Below are 19019 nucleotides of genomic sequence, written 5' to 3' on the forward strand. Positions count from 1 at the left end.
GTATGGTGTTAATGATCTACAGTCCTACAGTATGGTGTTAATGACCTACAGTATGGTGTTAATGATCTACGGTCCTACAGTATGGTGTTAATGACCTACAGTATGGTGTTAATGATCTACAGTGTGGTGTTAATGATCTACAGTCCTACAGTATGGTGTTAATGATCTACAGTCCTACAGTATGGTGTTAATGATCTACAGTATGGTGTTAATGATCTACAGTCCTACAGTGTGGTGTTAATGATCTACAGTATGGTGTTAATGATCTACAGTATGGTGTTAATGATCTACAGTATGGTGTTAATGATCTACAGTATGGTGTTAATGATCTACAGTCCTACAGTATGGTGTTAATGATCTACAGTATGGTGTTAATGATCTACAGTATGGTGTTAATGATCTACAGTATGGTGTTAATGATCTACAGTCCTACAGTATGGTGTTAATGATCTACAGTATGGTGTTAATGATCTACAGTATGGTGTTAATGATCTACAGTATGGTGTTAATGATCTACAGTCCTACAGTATGGTGTTAATGATCTACAGTCCTACAGTATGGTGTTAATGATCTACAGTCCTACAGTGTGGTGTTAATGATCTACAGTATGGTGTTAATGATCTACAGTATGGTGTTAATAAACTACAGTATGGTGTTAATGACCTACAGTATGGTGTTAATAAACTACATTATGGTGTTAATGACCTGCAGTATGGTGTTAATGATCTACAGTATGGTGTTAATGATCTACAGTATGGTGTTAATGATCTACAGTATGGTATTAATGATCTACAGTATGGTGTTAATGATCTACAGTATGGTGTTAATGATCTACAGTATGGTGTTAATGATCTACAGTGTGGTGTTAATGATCTACAGTCCTACAGTATGGTGTTAATGATCTACAGTATGGTGTTAATGATCTACAGTATGGTGTTAATGATCTACAGTATGGTATTAATGATCTACAGTATGGTGTTAATGATCTACAGTCCTACTGTATGGTGTTAATGATCTACAGTATGGTGTTAATGATCTACAGTATGGTATTAATGATCTACAGTATGGTGTTAATGATCTACAGTCCTACAGTATGGTGTTAATGATCTACAGTCCTACAGTGTGGTGTTAATGATCTACAGTATGGTGTTAATGATCTACAGTATGGTGTTAATGATCTACAGTATGGTGTTAATGAAAACATACTGTTTTGAGGGGACATTTAATGTTGTAAACATACTGCTGTAAGGGGACATTTAATGTTGTAAACATACTGCTGTTAGGGGACATTTAATGTTGTAAACATACTGCTGTAAGGGGACATTTAATGTTGTGAACATACTGCTGTAAGGGACATTTAATGTTGCAAACATACTGCTGTAAGGGGACATTTAATGTTGCAAACATACTGCTGTAAGGGGACATTTAATGTTGTAAACATACTGCTGTAAGGGGACATTTAATGTTGCAAACATACTGCTGTAAGGGGACATTTAATGTTGTAAACATACTGCTGTGAGGGGACATTTAATGTTGTAAACATACTGCTGTGAGGGGACATTTAATGTTGCAAACATACTGCTGTAAGGGGACATTTAATGTTGCAAACATACTGCTGTAAGGGGACATTTAATGTTGTAAACATACTGCTGTAAGGGGACATTTAATGTTGCAAACATACTGCTGTAAGGGGACATTTAATGTTGCAAACATACTGCTGTAAGGGGACATTTAATGTTGTAAACATACTGCTGTAAGGGGACATTTAATGTTGCAAACATACTGCTGTAAGGGGACATTTAATGTTGCAAACATACTGCTGTAAGGGGACATTCAATGTTGTAAACATACTGCTGTAAGGGGACATTTAATGTTGCAAACATACTGCTGTAAGGGGACATTTAATGTTGTAAACATACTGCTGTAAGGGGACATTTAATGTTGAAAACATACTGCTGTAAGGGGACATTTAATGTTGTAAACATACTGCTGTAAGGGGACATTTAATGTTGTAAACATACTGCTGTAAGGGGACATTTAATGTTGTAAACATACTGCTGTGAGGGGACATTTAATGTTGTAAACATACTGCTGTGAGGGGACATTTAATGTTGTAAACATACTGCTGTAAGGGGACATTTAATGTTGTAAACATACTGCTGTAAGGGGACATTTAATGTTGTAAACATACTGCTGTAAGGGGACATTTAATGTTGTAAACATACTGCTGTAAGGGGACATTTAATGTTGTAAACATACTGCTGTAAGGGGACATTTAATGTTGGAAACATACTGCTGTGAGGGGACATTTAATGTTGGAAACATACTGCTGTAAGGGGACATTTAATATTGTAAACATACTGCTGTAAGGGGACATTTAATGTTGGAAACATACTGCTGTAAGGGGATATTTAATGTTGGAAACATACTGCTGTAAGGGGACATTTAATGTTGTAAACATACTGCTGTAAGGGGACATTTAATGTTGTAAACATACTGCTGTAAGGGGACATTTAATGTTGGAAACATACTGCTGTAAGGGGACATTTAATGTTGTAAACATACTGCTGTGAGGGGACATTTAATGTTGTAAACATACTGCTGTAAGGGGACATTTAATGTTGTAAACATACTGCTGTAAGGGGACATTTAATGTTGGAAACATACTGCTGTGAGGGGACATTTAATGTTGTAAACATACTGCTGTAGGGACATTTAATGTTGTAAACATACTGCTGTAAGGGGACATTTAATGTTGTAAACATACTGCTGTAAGGGGACATTTAATGTTGTAAACATACTGCTGTAAGGGGACATTTAATATTGTTAACATACTGCTGTAAGGGGACATTTAATGTTGTAAACATACTGCTATGAGGGGACATTTAATGTTGTAAACATACTGCTGTAAGGGGGCATTTAATGTTGTAAACATACTGCTGTAAGGGGACATTTAATGTTGTAAACATACTGCTGTAAGGGGACATTTAATGTTGTAAACATACTGCTGTAAGGGGACATTTAATGTTGTAAACATACTGCTGTAAGGGGACATTTAATGTTGTAAACATACTGCTGTAAGGGGACATTTAATATTGTAAACATACTGCTGTAAGGGGACATTTAATGTTGTAAACATACTGCTGTAAGGGGACATTTAATGTTGTAAACATACTGCTATGAGGGCATTGTTTAAAGCATATAATATCCGAGAATTCAAACACAGAAGATTCTCAAGTGTTGTAATTGGTATAGTATAACATCCTAGACTCATCATCATCTATATACAGGTCATTAAGGGAAAGTATACATTTCAGAAAGGTTGGGTTCATGTGCTCTATTGGAGGCTTCCAGTAATTCATAATTTACTGAAATAACAGGCACACACACACACACACACACACACACACAATCCCTCTCTCTGCAAAAAAACAGGGCAAGATCCTTGAACCGCCTCTCCCTGCCCATCCCAGCAGCTGTCTATTCTCATTGGTTGCCGTCAGGGGGGTTATTTGCATATTTAGGGCGTGTTCCTGACTCAGTGTTGGGATGAATGACTCTGTTCAGTTCAGAAGGAGACAAGACAGCAACGAACTCTGCAGAGGCTATGTGCTGCTGCTACGCTGATCAACTCAGCACACGACAAAAACCTCTGATGCGTTTAGCTCCGGGCTCTCCGCTCCGGTCTGTAGGTCAAACCACGTCGAGCCCGGTGGAATAAACATGTTCAACAAAACAGGACCCGGACTTAGCTCGAGAGGAGTACTGTGGGTAAGTGTTTTTCTCATTGTAGTCTTTTTAAAAGTAGTCTTTCTGTGAAAGAAAAAAAATTGAAGAGAGAAAGCTTTTTATTTTTTTTAAAAAACCTCATAGTTCAATGTCAAATGAGAGTTTGGCTTGCGTTTAAAATCAACTGGCAACTTCGACGTGTGTCACGTAATTGATGAGTAGTAACGTGTATGTTATTTTCAATACATCTTAATGTCTGTGGTTCAAAGCCTAGACTAAGTTCATACTTGTTATTATTTAAAGAGTTAAAGAGTAAAAAAAATTGCGTTTCAATTTTTTTTTAAAGCATATATGTGCCTGTTTAGAAAGTCTAATTTAATCAGTGATTTTCTTTACATTCTCGGCTATTGACTCCATAATATAACTGTATCGGTCAACGTGTTTGTCCCCCCCACCCCCCTTGAGACTGATTCTCTCATGTCTGGAAGTCTATTTGTTAAACCCCCATGTTTCTGTACTGTGTCTGTATTTCAGGGTTTGTGTATACTCCTCCTTTACACCAGCCCCCTCTGCTGTTTTGCTAATTTCAGCCAAGCGAAAGAGCTGGTCTATAAGATAAAAGAAGGATTACCGTCGGGGACACTCATCGGATCCGTGGGCTCCGACTTACACTTGGATTTATCCCTCGATCCCCATGTTTTATTCAATCTGCCCCAGAAGAAGCACAGTGATCAGTATGTCACTCTGAACAGCACTACGGGACAGCTGTTTACGTCTGGGAATGAGATCGACAGGGAGACGCTCTGCCCCGACTCCTCGGAGTACAAGCAGGGCTGCGTCCTCTCCCTGGATGTGTTCGTTCTACCCCAGCAGTATTTCCAGCTGGTTAAGGTCAAAATCTTGGTCGAGGACGTTAACGATAATCGTCCGCGCTTCCCGACGGGCGAGATTAGGGTTTCGGTCCCGGAGAACACCCAGGTCAACGCGAGGTTCGCGGTGGAGCAGTCAGCGACGGACCCCGATCTGGGGTTTCACGGGGTCCAGACTTACTGGCTGGTCAACGACTTTGGGGTGTTCACTCTGGACGTAGAGGAGAACGAGGGGGGTGAGCTGACACCCTTCCTCATCGTGACCGACGAGCTGGACCGGGAACGACAGGAGGAATACGTAACGGATATTATAGCAGAGGACGGTGGGTTACCACCTCTCCTTGGCACCGCTACGTTGAGGATTATAATCACTGATGTCAACGATAACTGTCCTCAGTTCACAGAGTCACAGGTCAACGTGACGCTCTACGGGAATACGACTAAAGGAGAGCACCTGTCCGGGTTACACGCCTTCGACCCCGACCAGGGCGCCAACGCCGTGATCAGCTATGCGTACAGCGACCGCGTTCCCCGGGAGGCTAGAGCCCTGTTCCATCTGGACCGGATTACCGGGGTGATCAAACTGGCCGGTCAGATCAACACCGCAACCGGGAAGTTCTACAAACTCACTGTCCTCGCCAACGGGCCCGGTTGCGTCCCTGCCGTCGCCACGGTGACGGTGCACGTGATCCGGGTAGCTTCCGGTCCGCCTGTTATTACGCCGCGCTACATCGCGGCGGAGAAAGACGGCGTGGTCACGATGAAGGAGTCCGAACCGCCGTTTTCCCCAATCGCGTTTTTCACTGTGTCGAACACGGACCAGAGAGGACAAGGGACGGAATGTCTACTTGAAGGATCCGGCCCGTTCCGACTGACACCTTACAAACGGTTGAAGAACGAGTATCTGTTGGAGACGACGGCGCCGCTGGACCACGAGCAGAGGCAGGACTACGAGCTGACCGTAGTGCTCAGGAACCCCAGAGGTCTCGCCATTAAGACCTTCGTTAAGATCCTGGTTCTGGATGAGAACGACAACGCGCCGGTCTTCAAACAGTCTCTGTATGAGGTGAGTGAATGTATTTATAAACACACTAATGTTTAAACGGTTTTTAAGGGTTACGGTTAGGGTTTGGACATGAACATTGAGCATATTATTGATAGTACATTGATTTTCTTAAGCCATTTCAGTACAATAATACAAAATATAGAGGATTTATTTTGTTGTTGAAAAATAATTGTTGTTGACTGATAAAATCTAAAAAGGTCTACTCACGTATTTATTTCAGTACTTACCTATTTACTTATTTATTTCAGTATTTACACATTTATTTTAGTATTTACTTATTTATTATACTATTTACAAATGTATTTTAGTATTTACGTATGATTTATTTATTTTAAAATGTACGTATTTATTTATGTATTTACCTACTTATTTGAGTCCTTGATAACACCAGACTTATTATTGGAGTCCTTGATAACACCATACTTATTATTGGAGTCCTTGATAACACCATACTTATTATTTGAGTCCTTGTTAACACCATACTTATTATTATGAGTCCTTGTTAACACCATACTTATTATTTGAGTCCTTGATAACACCATACTTATTATTTGAGTCCTTGTTAATTAACACCATACTTATTATTTGAGTCCTTGTTAACACCATACTTATTATTTGAGTCCTTGTTAACACCATACTTATTATTTGAGTCCTTGTTAACACCATACTTATTATTTGAGTCCTTGATAACACCATACTTATTATTTGAGTCCTTGTTAACACCATACTTATTATTTGAGTCCTTGTTAATTAACACCATACTTATTATTTGAGTCCTTGTTAACACCATACTTATTATTTGAGTCCTTGTTAACACCATACTTATTATTTGAGTCCTTGTTAACACCATACTTATTATTTGAGTCCTTGTTAATTAACACCATACTTATTATTTGAGTCCTTGTTAACACCATACTTATTATTTGAGTCCTTGTTAATTAACACCATACTTATTATTTGAGTCCTTGATAACACCATACTTATTATTTGAGTCCTTGTTAACACCATACTTATTATTTGAGTCCTTGTTAACACCATACTTATTATTTGAGTCCTTGTTAACACCATACTTATTATTTGAGTCCTTGTTAATTAACACCATACTTATTATTTGAGTCCTTGTTAACACCATACTTATTATTTGAGTCCTTGTTAATTAACACCATACTTATTATTTGAGTCCTTGATAACACCACACTTATTATTTGAGTCCTTGTTAATTAACACCATACTTATTATTTGATTCCTTGATAACACCATACTTATTATTTGAGTCCTTGATAACACCATACTTATTATTAGAGTCCTTGTTAATTAACACCATACTTATTATATGATTCCTTGTTAACACCATACTTATTATTTGAGTCCTTGTTAACACCATACTTATTATTTGATTCCTTGTTAACACCATACTTATTATTTGATTCCTTGTTAACACCATACTTATTATTTGATTCCTTGATAACACCATACTTATTATTTGAGTCCTTGTTAACACCATACTTATTATTTGAGTCCTTGTTAACACCATACTTATTATTTGAGTCCTTGATAACACCATACTTATTATTTGAGTCCTTGTTAACACCATACTTATTATTTGAGTCCTTGTTAACACCATACTTATTATTTGAGTCCTTGTTAATTAACACCATACTTATTATTTGAGTCCTTGATAACACCATACTTATTATTTGAGTCCTTGTTAATTAACACCATACTTATTATTTGAGTCCTTGTTAACACCATACTTATTATTTGATTCCTTGATAACACCATACTTATTATTTGAGTCCTTGATAACACCATACTTATTTTATTCTCAGGTCTCCGTGGAGGAGAATAACCCTCCCAACAGCTTCCTGACCCAGCTCCAGGCCACAGACCAGGACAGTGAGGCCAGAGGAGAGGTCATCTACACGCTGGGGTCAGACGCTCCCTCCATTGTCCTCCTGGAGAGGCTGACCGGCGTGCTGACCGTGTCCACGTCTCTGGACCGAGAAGAGAAGCAGACCTACAGGTCTGTCGCATATTGATGATGTAATCGTAACGTATTTTGACTGATATTGTATGGATTAAAATGCGTTATAAATTGCCTATATATGTTTATAGTAATAATAATTATTTACTTGTTTAGCTTTTTAATTACAGAAAATAATCTCAAAGTGCATAATAACACCATACTTATGATTTGATTCCTTGATAACACCAAAAAAGTGAAACAAAAAAAAACAACACATTTAAACAGAGTTGGTGGAATTAAATCTATCTATGTCAAAGATGACATAAACCTGTTCTTTATCAAGGGTGGCATAAGCAATGCTTAATATAAGGCTTTATAAATCATGTTAAAGTGAGGCATCACAAAGCACTGATAACCCATCATGCATCTTGGTAGAGAATTGCAACACCACCATTGGTGGGTTAGACTCCACTCCCGTACGTAAAAATGTATTCAGGCGTGACTGCAAATGGCTGTGGAGAAATGTCGTGTGTTATATTACTCTAAACCCTTTGTAGGACAGGCCCAACCTCTTTCCCTCTTGGGCGCGCGGCCAATAGTGGACCTGATCTCAACTGTCCCCAAAATGCTGCGGAATCACACACTCTAAAGTGCAGTCCTTCACCAGAAACGTTGGTAGGGCCCCTTTAAAATCCGTATTTCGGGGGGGGGTTTTCCCTCCGTTTTCTCGGTTTTGTTTTTCCAGGTTTCAGATTTCCCCGTTTTTTTCTGGTTTTCCCACAGCTTTCAAAATATACTATATTTCTCTAAAACCAAGGTTGGTGGTATGTATTTATAGGACAGCATGGTATCTCTGAAGGTCGGTGGTATGTATTTATAGGACAGCATGGTATCTCTGAAGGCTGGTGGTATGTATTTATAGGACAGCATGGTATCTCTGAAGGCTGGTGGTATGTATTTATAGGACAGCATGGTATCTCTGAAGGCTGGTGGTATGTATTTATAGGACAGCATGGTATCTCTGAAGGCTGGTGGTATGTATTTATAGGACAGCATGGTATCTCTGAAGGTTGGTGGTATGTATTTATAGGACAGCATGGTATCTCTGAAGGCTGGTGGTATGTATTTATAGGACAGCATGGTATCTCTGAAGGCTGGTGGTATGTATTTATAGGACAGCATGGTATCTCTGAAGGCTGGTGGTATGTATTTATAGGACAGCATGGTATCTCTGAAGGTTGGTGGTATGTATTTATAGGACAGCATGGTATCTCTGAAGGCTGGTGGTATGTATTTATAGGACAGCATGGTATCTCTGAAGGCTGGTGGTATGTATTTATAGGACAGCATGGTATCTCTGAAGGTTGGTGGTATGTATTTATAGGACAGCATGGTATCTCTGAAGGTTGGTGGTATGTATTTATAGGACAGCATGGTATCTCTGAAGGCTGGTGGTATGTATTTACGGGACAGCATGGTATCTCTGAAGGTTGGTGGTATGTATTTACGGGACAGCATGGTATCTCTGAAGGTTGGTGGTATGTATTTATAGGACAGCATGGTATCTCTGAAGGCTGGTGGTATGTATTTACGGGACAGCATGGTATCTCTGAAGGTTGGTGGTATGTATTTACGGGACAGCATGGTATCTCTGAAGGTTGGTGGTATGTATTTACGGGACAGCATGGTATCTCTGAAGGTTGGTGGTATGTATTTACGGTACAGCATGGTATCTCTGAAGGTTGGTGGTATGTATTTATAGGACAGCATGGTATCTCTGAAGGTTGGTGGTATGTATTTACGGGACAGCATGGTATCTCTGAAGGTTGGTGGTATGTATTTATAGGACAGCATGGTATCTCTGAAGGTTGGTGGTATGTATTTACGGGACAGCATGGTATCTCTGAAGGTTGGTGGTATGTATTTACGGGACAGCATGGTATCTCTGAAGGTTGGTGGTATGTATTTATAGGACAGCATGGTATCTCTGAAGGTTGGTGGTATGTATTTATAGGACAGCATGGTATCTCTGAAGGTTGGTGGTATGTATTTATAGGACAGCATGGTATCTCTGAAGGTTGGTGGTATGTATTTACGGTACAGCATGGTATCTCTGAAGGTTGGTGGTATGTATTTACGGTACAGCATGGTATCTCTGAAGGTTGGTGGAATGTATTTATAGGACAGCATGGTATCTCTGAAGGCTGGTGGTATGTATTTATAGGACAGCATGGTATCTCTGAAGGCTGGTGGAATGTATTTATAGGACAGCATGGTATCTCTGAAGGTTGGTGGTATGTATTTACGGTACAGCATGGTATCTCTGAAGGTTGGTGGTATGTATTTACGGTACAGCATGGTATCTCTGAAGGTTGGGGGCATGTATTTACGGTACAGCATGGTATCTCTGAAGGTTGGGGGCATGTATTTATAGGACAGCATGGTATCTCTGAAGGCTGGTTGTATGTATTTATAGGACAGCATGGTATCTCTGAAGGTTGGTGGTATGTATTTATAGGACAGCATGGTATCTCTGAAGGTTGGTGGTATGTATTTATAGGACAGCATGGTATCTCTGAAGGTTGGTGGTATGTATTTACGGTACAGCATGGTATCTCTGAAGGTTGGTGGTATGTATTTACGGTACAGCATGGTATCTCTGAAGGTTGGTGGAATGTATTTATAGGACAGCATGGTATCTCTGAAGGCTGGTGGTATGTATTTATAGGACAGCATGGTATCTCTGAAGGCTGGTGGAATGTATTTATAGGACAGCATGGTATCTCTGAAGGTTGGTGGTATGTATTTACGGTACAGCATGGTATCTCTGAAGGTTGGTGGTATGTATTTACGGTACAGCATGGTATCTCTGAAGGTTGGGGGCATGTATTTACGGTACAGCATGGTATCTCTGAAGGTTGGGGGCATGTATTTATAGGACAGCATGGTATCTCTGAAGGCTGGTGGTATGTATTTATAGGACAGCATGGTATCTCTGAAGGCTGGTGGTATGTATTTATAGGACAGCATGGTATCTCTGAAGGCTGGTGGTATGTATTTATGGTATCTCTGAAGGCTGATGGTATGTATTTATGGTTCAGCATGGTATCTCTGAAGGCTGGTGGTATGTATTTATAGGACAGCATGTTATCTCTGAAGGCTGGTGGTATGTATTTATGGTATCTCTGAAGGCTGGTGGTATGTATTTATGGTACAGCATGGTATCTCTGAAGGCTGGTGGTATGTATTTACGGTACAGCATGGTATCTCTGAAGGCTGGTGGTATGTATTTATAGTACAGCATGGTATCTCTGAAGGCTGGTGGTATGTATTTACAGTACAGCATGGTATCTCTGAAGGCTGGTGGTATGTATTTACAGGACAGCATGGTATCTCTGAAGGTCGGTGGTATGTATTTACGGTATGGCATGGTATCTCTGAAGGCTGGTGGTATGTATTTATGGTATCTCTGAAGGCTGGTGGTATGTATTTACAGTACAGCATGGTATCTCTGAAGGCTGGTGGTATGTATTTGCAGGACAGCATGGTATCTCTGAAGGTCGGTGGGATGTATTTACAGTACAGCATGGTATCTCTGAAGGCTGTTGGTATGTATTTATGGTATCTCTGAAGGCTGGTGGTATGTATTTACAGTACAGCATGGTATCTCTGAAGGTCGGTGGTATGTATTTACAGTACAGCATGGTATCTCTGAAGGCTGTTGGTATCTATTTATGGTATCTCTGAAGGCTGGTGGTATGTATTTACAGTACAGCATGGTATCTCTGAAGGCTGGTGGTATGTATTTACAGGACAGCATGGTATCTCTGAAGGTCGGTGGTATGTATTTACAGTACAACATGGTATCTCTGAAGGCTGTTGGTATGTATTTATGGTATCTCTGAAGGCTGGTGGTATGTATTTACAGTACAGCATGGTATCTCTGAAGGCTGGTGGTATGTATTTACAGGACAGCATGGTATCTCTGAAGGTCGGTGGTATGTATTTACAGTACAGCATGGTATCTCTGAAGGCTGTTGGTATGTATTTATGGTATCTCTGAAGGCTGGTGGTATGTATTTATAGGACAGCATGGTATCTCTGAAGGCTGGTGGTATGTATTTATGGTAGAGCATGGTATCTCTGAAGGCTGGTGGTATGTATTTACAGGACAGCATGGTATCTCTGAAGGCTGGTGGTATGTATTTACAGTACAGCATGGTATCTCTGAAGGCTGTTGGTATGTATTTATGGTATCTCTGAAGGCTGGTGGTATGTATTTATAGGACAGCATGGTATCTCTGAAGGCTGGTGGTATGTATTTATTGTACAGCATGGTATCTCTGAAGGCTGGTGGTATGTATTTACAGGACAGCATGGTATCTCTGAAGGCTGGTGGTATGTATTTACAGGACAGCATGGTATATCTGAAGGCTGGTGGTATGTGTTTACAGGACAGCATGGTATCTCTGAAAGCTGGTGGTATGTATTTATAGGACAGCATGGTATCTCTGAAGGCTGGTGGCATGTGTTTACAGGACAGCATGGTATCTCTGAAGGTCGGTGGTATGTATTTACAGGACAGCATGGTATCTCTGAAGGCTGGTGGTATGTATTTATGGTATCTCTGAAGGCTGGTGGTATGTGTTTACAGGACAGCATGGTATCTCTGAAGGCTGGTGGTATGTATTTACAGGACAGCATGGTATCTCTGAAGGCTGGTGGTATGTATTTATGGTATCTCTGAAGGCTGGTGGTATGTATTTACGGTACAGCATGGTATCTCTGAAGGCTGGTGGTATGTCTTTATAGTACAGCATGGTATCTCTGAAGGTTGGTGGTATGTATTTACGGGACAGCATGGTATCTCTGAAGGCTGGTTGTATGTATTTATGGTACAGTATGGTATCTCTGAAGGCTGGTGGTATGTATTTACGGGACAGCATGGTATCTCTGAAGGCTGGTGGTATGTCTTTATAGTACAGCATGGTATCTCTGAAGGTTGGTGGTATGTATTTACGGGACAGCATGGTATCTCTGAAGGCCGGTGGTATGTATTTACGGGACACCATGGTATCTCTGAAGGCTGGTGGTATGTCTTTACAGGACAGCATGGTATCTCTGAAGGCTGGTGGTATGTGTTTACAGGACAGCATGGTATCTCTGAAGGTTGATGGTATGTATTTACGGTACAGCATGGTATCTCTGAAGGTTGGTGGTATGTGTTTATGGTATCTATGAAGGTCGGTGGTATGTATTTACAGGACAGCATGGTATCTCTGAAGGTTGGTGGTATGTATTTACAGGACAGCATGGTATCTCTGAAGGTTGGTGGAATGTATTTACGGTACAGCATGGTATCTCTGAAGGTTGGTGGTATGTGTTTAGACCTGACTGGATCCAACTCCCCACAGTATGACTTGTTATATTGTTACAAAGAGACCTGACTGGGTCCAACACCCCACAGTATGACTTGTTATATTGTTATATAGAGACCTGACTGGGTCCAACACCCCACAGTATGACTTGTTATATAAAGACCTGACTGGGTCCAACATCCCACAGTATGACTTGTTATATTGTTATATAAAGACCTGACTGGGTCCAACACCCCACAGTATGACTTGTTATATAAAGACCTGACTGGGTTCAACACCCCACAGTATGACTTGTTATATAAAGACCTGTCTGGGTCCAACACCCCACAGTATGACTTGTTATATTGTTATATAAAGACCTGACTGGGTCCATCACCCCACAGTATGACTTGTTATATTGTTATATAAAGACCTGACTGGGTCCAACACCCCACAGTATGACATGTTATATAAAGACCTGACTGGGTCCAACACCCCACAGTATGACTTGTTATATAAAGACCTGACTGGGTTCAACACCCCACAGTATGACTTGTTATATTGTTATATAAAGACCTGACTGGGTCCAACACCCCACAGTATGACTTGTTATATAAAGACCTGACTGGGTCCAACACCCCACAGCATGACTTGTTATATAAAGACCTGACTGGGTCCATCACCCCACAGTATGACTTGTTATATAAAGACCTGACTGGGTCCAACACCCCACAGTATGGCTTGTTATATTGTTATATAAAGACCCGACTGGGTCCAACACCCCACAGTGTGACTTGTTATATAAAGACCTGACTGGGTCCAACACCCCACAGTATGACTTGTTATATAAAGACCTGACTGGGTTCAACACCCCACAGTATGACTTGTTATATAAAGACCTGACTGGGTCCAACACCCCACAGTATGACTTGTTATATAAAGACCTGACTGGGTCCAACACCCCACAGTATGACTTGTTATATTGTTATATGGAGACCTGACTGGGTTCATCACCCCACAGTATGACCTGTTATATTGTTATATAAAGACCTGACTGGGTCCAACACCCCACAGTATGACTTGTTATATTGTCATATAAAGACCTGACTGGGTTCAACACCCCACAGTATGACTTGTTATATAAAGACCTGACTGGGTCCAACACCCCACAGTATGACTTGTTAAATTGTTATATAAAGACCTGACTGGGTCCAACACCCCACAGTATGACTTGTTAAATTGTTATATAAAGACCTGACTGGGTCCAACACCCCACAGTATGACTTGTTATATAAAGACCTGACTGGGTCCAACACCCCACAGTATGACTTGTTATATAAAGACCTGACTGGGTTCAACACCTCACAGTATGACTTGTTATATTGTCATATAAAGACCTGACTGGGTCCAACACCCCACAGTATGACTTGTTATATAAAGACCTGACTGGGTTCAACACCCCACAGTATGACTTGTTATATAAAGACCTGACTGGGTCCAACACCCCACAGTATGACTTGTTATATAAAGACCTGACTGGGTTCAACACCCCACAGTATGACTTGTTATATTGTTATATAAAGACCTGACTGGGTTCAACACCCCACAGTATGACTTGTTATATAGAGACCTGACTGGGTTCAACACCCCACAATATGACTTGTTATATAAAGACCTGACTGGGTCCAACACCCCACAGTATGACTTGTTATATTGTTATATAAAGACCTGACTGGGTCCAACACCCCACAGTATGACTTGTTATATAAAGACCTGACTGGGTCCAACACCCCACAGTATGACTTGTTATATAAAGACCTGACTGGGTCCAACACCCCACAGTATGACTTGTTATATTGTTATATAAAGACCTGACTGGGTCCAACACCCCACAGTATGACTTGTTATATTGTTATATAAAGACCTGACTGGGTTCATCACCCCACAGTATGACTTGTTATATTGTTATATAAAGACCTGACTGGGTTCATCACCCCACAGTATGACTTGTTATATTGTTATATAAAGACCTGACTGTTTCCAACACCCCACAGTATGACTTGTTATATAAAGACCTGACTGGGTTCAACACCCGACAGTATGACTTGTTATATAAAGACCTGACTGGGTCCAACACCCCACAGTATGACTTGTTATATTGTTATATAAAGACCTGACTGGGTCCAACACCCCACAGTATGACTTGTTATATTGTTATATAAAGACCTGACTGGGTCCAACACCCCACAGTATGACTTGTTATATTGTTATATAAAGACCTGACTGGGTCCAACACCCCACAGTATGACTTGTTATATAAAGACCTGACTGGGTCCAACACCCCACAGTATGACTTGTTATATTGTTATATAAAGACCTGACTGGGTCCAACACCCCACAGTATGACTTGTTATATTGTTATATAAAGACCTGACTGGGTCCAACACCCCACAGTATGTAACTTGGTTTCAGTTGAAAGCCACTTTCAATTTCCTTATGTTGGGGGGCTTTTATCAAGGTAATTGTAACGTGACTTGACTCACATAAATTCTCTTTAGATCATGTGTCATGCTGCAGCACAACATGTTATGTCACGATTATGAACCCTTTATAAAGCATGACGTACGTTTATAGATGCTTTGTAACACGTTTATGTAGCGCTTAGTTAGGTAGGCTTTATGAAGCCTTTATGTAGAGCTTAGTTAGGTAGGCTTTATGAAGCCTTTATGTAGAGCTTAGTTAGGTAGGCTTTATGAAGCCTTTATGAAGCATAATGTACGGTTATAGATGTTTTGTAACACATTTATGTCGAGCTTAGTTAGGTAGGCTTTATGAAGGCTTTATGTAGAGCTTAGTCAGGTAGGCTTTATGAAGCCTTTATGTAGCGCTTAGTCAGGTAGGCTTTATGAAGCCTTTATGTAGAGCTTAGTTAGGTAGGCTTTATGAAGCCTTTATGTAGAGCTTAGTCAGGTAGGCTTTATGAACCCTTTATGTCGAGCTTAGTCAGGTAGGCTTTATGAAGCCTTTATGTAGCGCTTAGTCAGGTAGGCTTTATGAAGCCTTAATAAGCTGAACGTCATTTAAAGCAGAAACTGGATATATGGATGACACAATGCATTATAACTGCCTATGGATGTTCATAGTGTTTATTTTATATATCTGCAATATGTTTTGTTTATTGTTGTTGTAATATTGTGACGAGACAATAATAGTAAAAGTTTGTAAACTCTAAACTGTATCCTCTGCAGGTTCATGGTTCGGGCGGTGGACCGAGGGACCCCCAGGAGAGAGTCTATAGCTACAGTGGTCATCACTGTGCTGGACCGCAATGACAACAGGTAAGAGAAAGGCCAGACACTCTGTGAGAACTGCTGTTTTGATTGATTAATATGATTTGATTTGATTGATTGTTTTGATTGATTGATATGATTTGATTTGATTGATTGTTTTGATTGATTGATATGATTTGATTTGATTGATTTGATTGATTGTTTTGATTGATTGTTTTGATTGATTGATTTGTATTTTTTTACCCAACAGCCCGCGCTTCATCAATAAAGACTTCACGTTCTTTGTGCCGGAGAATTTCCCGGGTTTTGGCGAGATCGGCGTCCTCTCGGTAACAGACGCGGACGCAGGCGAGAACGGCTGGGTGGCCCTCTCCATCGTCAACGGCAGCGACATCTTCGTGATCGACGCGGGGCGCGGCGCTCTCAGGGCCCGTACCCCTCTGGACCGGGAGCAACAGGGGACGTACTACCTCTGGATCGAGGCAGTCGACGGAGGGGAACCCTCTCTCTCCTGCCTCACCGTGGTTACCGTCCTCCTCCTTGACGTAAACGACAACCCTCCCGTCGTCTTGTTCCCCCAGTCTAACCAGTCCTACATGCTGGTGTTGCCTAGCACCCTGCCAGGGACCTCCATCACAGAGGTTTACGCCGTGGATAAAGACACAGGAATGAACGCCGTTATCGCCTACAGCATCATCAAGAGGAAGGGTGGCGAGCCGGGGTCGTTTGATATCGACCCGGACACAGGGAACATCACGTTGAAGAGAGAACTGAGTGACCGCGGTCTCTATAGTCTACTGGTTAAAGTCTCGGACCACGGTCAACCCGAACCTCTCCACTCCACGGTCCTGGTCAACCTCTTCGTCAACGAGACGGTTTCTAACGAGAGCTACATCCAGAGTCTTCTCACCGGGGAGGAGGCTGAGATCCAGATGGAGGAGAAGCAGTGGTACGTGGGTAAACTGACAGAGAGGCCCGGCAGGGAGGACCTGTTCCCCTGTCAGCCTCTACTCATAGCTCTGTCAGTGACCTGCCTGGGACTGTTCTGCATCGTCGTCACGTTGACTGCTTATATATGCTGCAGGAAACTGAAGAAATGGAGGAAACGTCAAATGAAAAGACTAGAGGTTGAAATGCCTTTGAAGACGAACGGTGACGTGCGCGACGCAGATAGAAAGCGGACGGAAATCTCAAACATTTGACGACGTTGACATCGCAAAGACTTTGAGGCAAAGACTCCAACGTACAAAACTGTTACATTGTAACTGTTTATGAACAATGTGAATTGTGAAGTGTAGATCTTCATCCTCAAAAAGACAAAAAGGCCCGGATCCCAAATTGCACCCCCCTTTTTTGCCTATTTAGTGCACTATTTTTAAATCAAGGGCCCATGGTGGTGCACTATATAGGAATTAGGGTTCCGTTTGTGACATGTCCTCGGTTTAAAAGCGTATTAAAAGACCCAATGTGATGTATATATTGTAGATAATATGAAATGTTTTATAACTTTATAACAAAATCTTTAAATAGACAAGATTATTATTTTTTATTTTTTTTCGTGAAATCCCTAAGAAATTACTCCTTAAAACTTACACATTTTAAAAAATGGGAGAGATTATATATATTTTTTTTTCACAAGGATGTCAAGATCGTTGGAAAGGGATGAGGATAATTTGGTGTGTATAACAATATTGATTGATTGATTGATTGATATAACAATGTTTTTTTTCATACTCCTTTCGATTGCATTGGAATAGCTGACCCCAGAGTGCGGTGCAGAAGTCAATTAAAATCTGTAATTTTCTTCAAATCTACTGGATTTTGTGTGAGATTAAAATGTGTATTTTTCAAGAGGAGGCTTCTTGCCTGGCCACCAAACAAACCCTCTACCTGCCTCCTTAATTGTGTCCCAAATGGCACCCTATTTCCCTATATAGGGCTCTGGTCTAAAGTAGTGCACTATATATAGGGAATAGGGTTCTATAGGGCTCTGGTCTAAAGTAGTGCACTATATAGGGAATAGGGTTCTATAGGGCTTTGGTCTAAAGTAGGGCACTATATAGGGAATAGGGTGCTATAGGGCCCTGGAGTGCACTATGTAGGGAATAGGGTTCTATAGGGCTCTGGTCTAAAGTAGTGCACTATGTAGGGAATAGGGTTCCATAGGGATCTGGTCTAAAGTAGTGCACTAAATAGGGAATAGGGTTCTATAGGGCCCTGGAGTGCACTATGTAGGGAATAGGGTTCTATAGGGCTCTGGTCTAAAGTAGTGCAGTATATAGGGAATAGGGTTCTATAGGGCTCTGGTCTAAAGTAGTGCACTATATATAGGGAATAGGGTTCTATAGGGCTCTGGTCTAAAGTAGTGCACTATATATAGGGAATAGGGATCTATAGGGCTCTGGTCTGAAGTAGTGCACTATATATAGGGAATAGGGTTCTATAGGGCTCTGGTCTAAAGTAGTGCACTATATAGGGAATAGGGTTCTATAGGGCTCTGGTCTAAAGTAGTGCACTATATAGGGAATAGGGTGCCATTTGGAATGCATCCTCAGTCACCTCCCAGTGAACCTGTCATTCCCTTAAACCATGTTCTCATTGTCTGTCTCTGAAAACAAATCCTTGTTTGAATATTAAAAAGTGCTTTATTTTCATATTATATTGCTTTTCTGAAATTAAAACGGCCTACCGGGTCGTGCCTTTCAATGTTTTGATTATAAATTAGAATTTAAGCGGGGAGGA

The 19019-nt window shown here is 40.9% G+C and overlaps 1 protein-coding gene across 2 annotated transcripts; it reads left to right on the top strand.

Annotated features, from left to right (window-relative positions):
- The first annotated feature begins 3555 nt into the window (after positions 1–3555).
- On the top strand, positions 3556–18093 carry LOC110495377 (protocadherin-20). Of its 2 annotated transcripts, none has more exons than XM_090228744.1 (5): positions 3556–3771; positions 4264–5664; positions 7494–7687; positions 16236–16325; positions 16528–18093. In XM_090228744.1, the coding sequence occupies exons 1-5, from the start codon at positions 3724–3726 to the stop codon at positions 17477–17479; spliced, it is 2685 nt and encodes an 894-aa protein (XP_090084870.1). In that variant the 5' UTR covers positions 3556–3723; the 3' UTR covers positions 17480–18093. The 2 variants fall into 2 exon arrangements, with proteins under 2 accessions (XP_090084870.1, XP_090084871.1); XM_090228745.1 differs by having other exon boundaries at positions 3571–3771; positions 4320–5664.
- Positions 18094–19019: the final 926 nt, after the last annotated feature.

The sequence above is a fragment of the Oncorhynchus mykiss genome, unplaced genomic scaffold (genome assembly GCF_057628025.1).
Source record: "Oncorhynchus mykiss isolate SJ-2025 unplaced genomic scaffold, ASM5762802v1 scaffold98, whole genome shotgun sequence".
Lineage (NCBI taxonomy): Eukaryota > Metazoa > Chordata > Actinopteri > Salmoniformes > Salmonidae > Oncorhynchus > Oncorhynchus mykiss.

Coding starts and splice junctions, on each gene's coding strand:
- LOC110495377 (XM_090228744.1), top strand. CDS start 3,724: ATGTTCAACAAAACAGGACCCGGACTTAGCTCGAGAGGAGTACTGTGG. Junction 3,772..4,263: donor GCTCGAGAGGAGTACTGTGG/GTAAGTGTTTTT, acceptor TCTGTATTTCAG/GGTTTGTGTATACTCCTCCT. Junction 5,665..7,493: donor TCAAACAGTCTCTGTATGAG/GTGAGTGAATGT, acceptor TTTTATTCTCAG/GTCTCCGTGGAGGAGAATAA.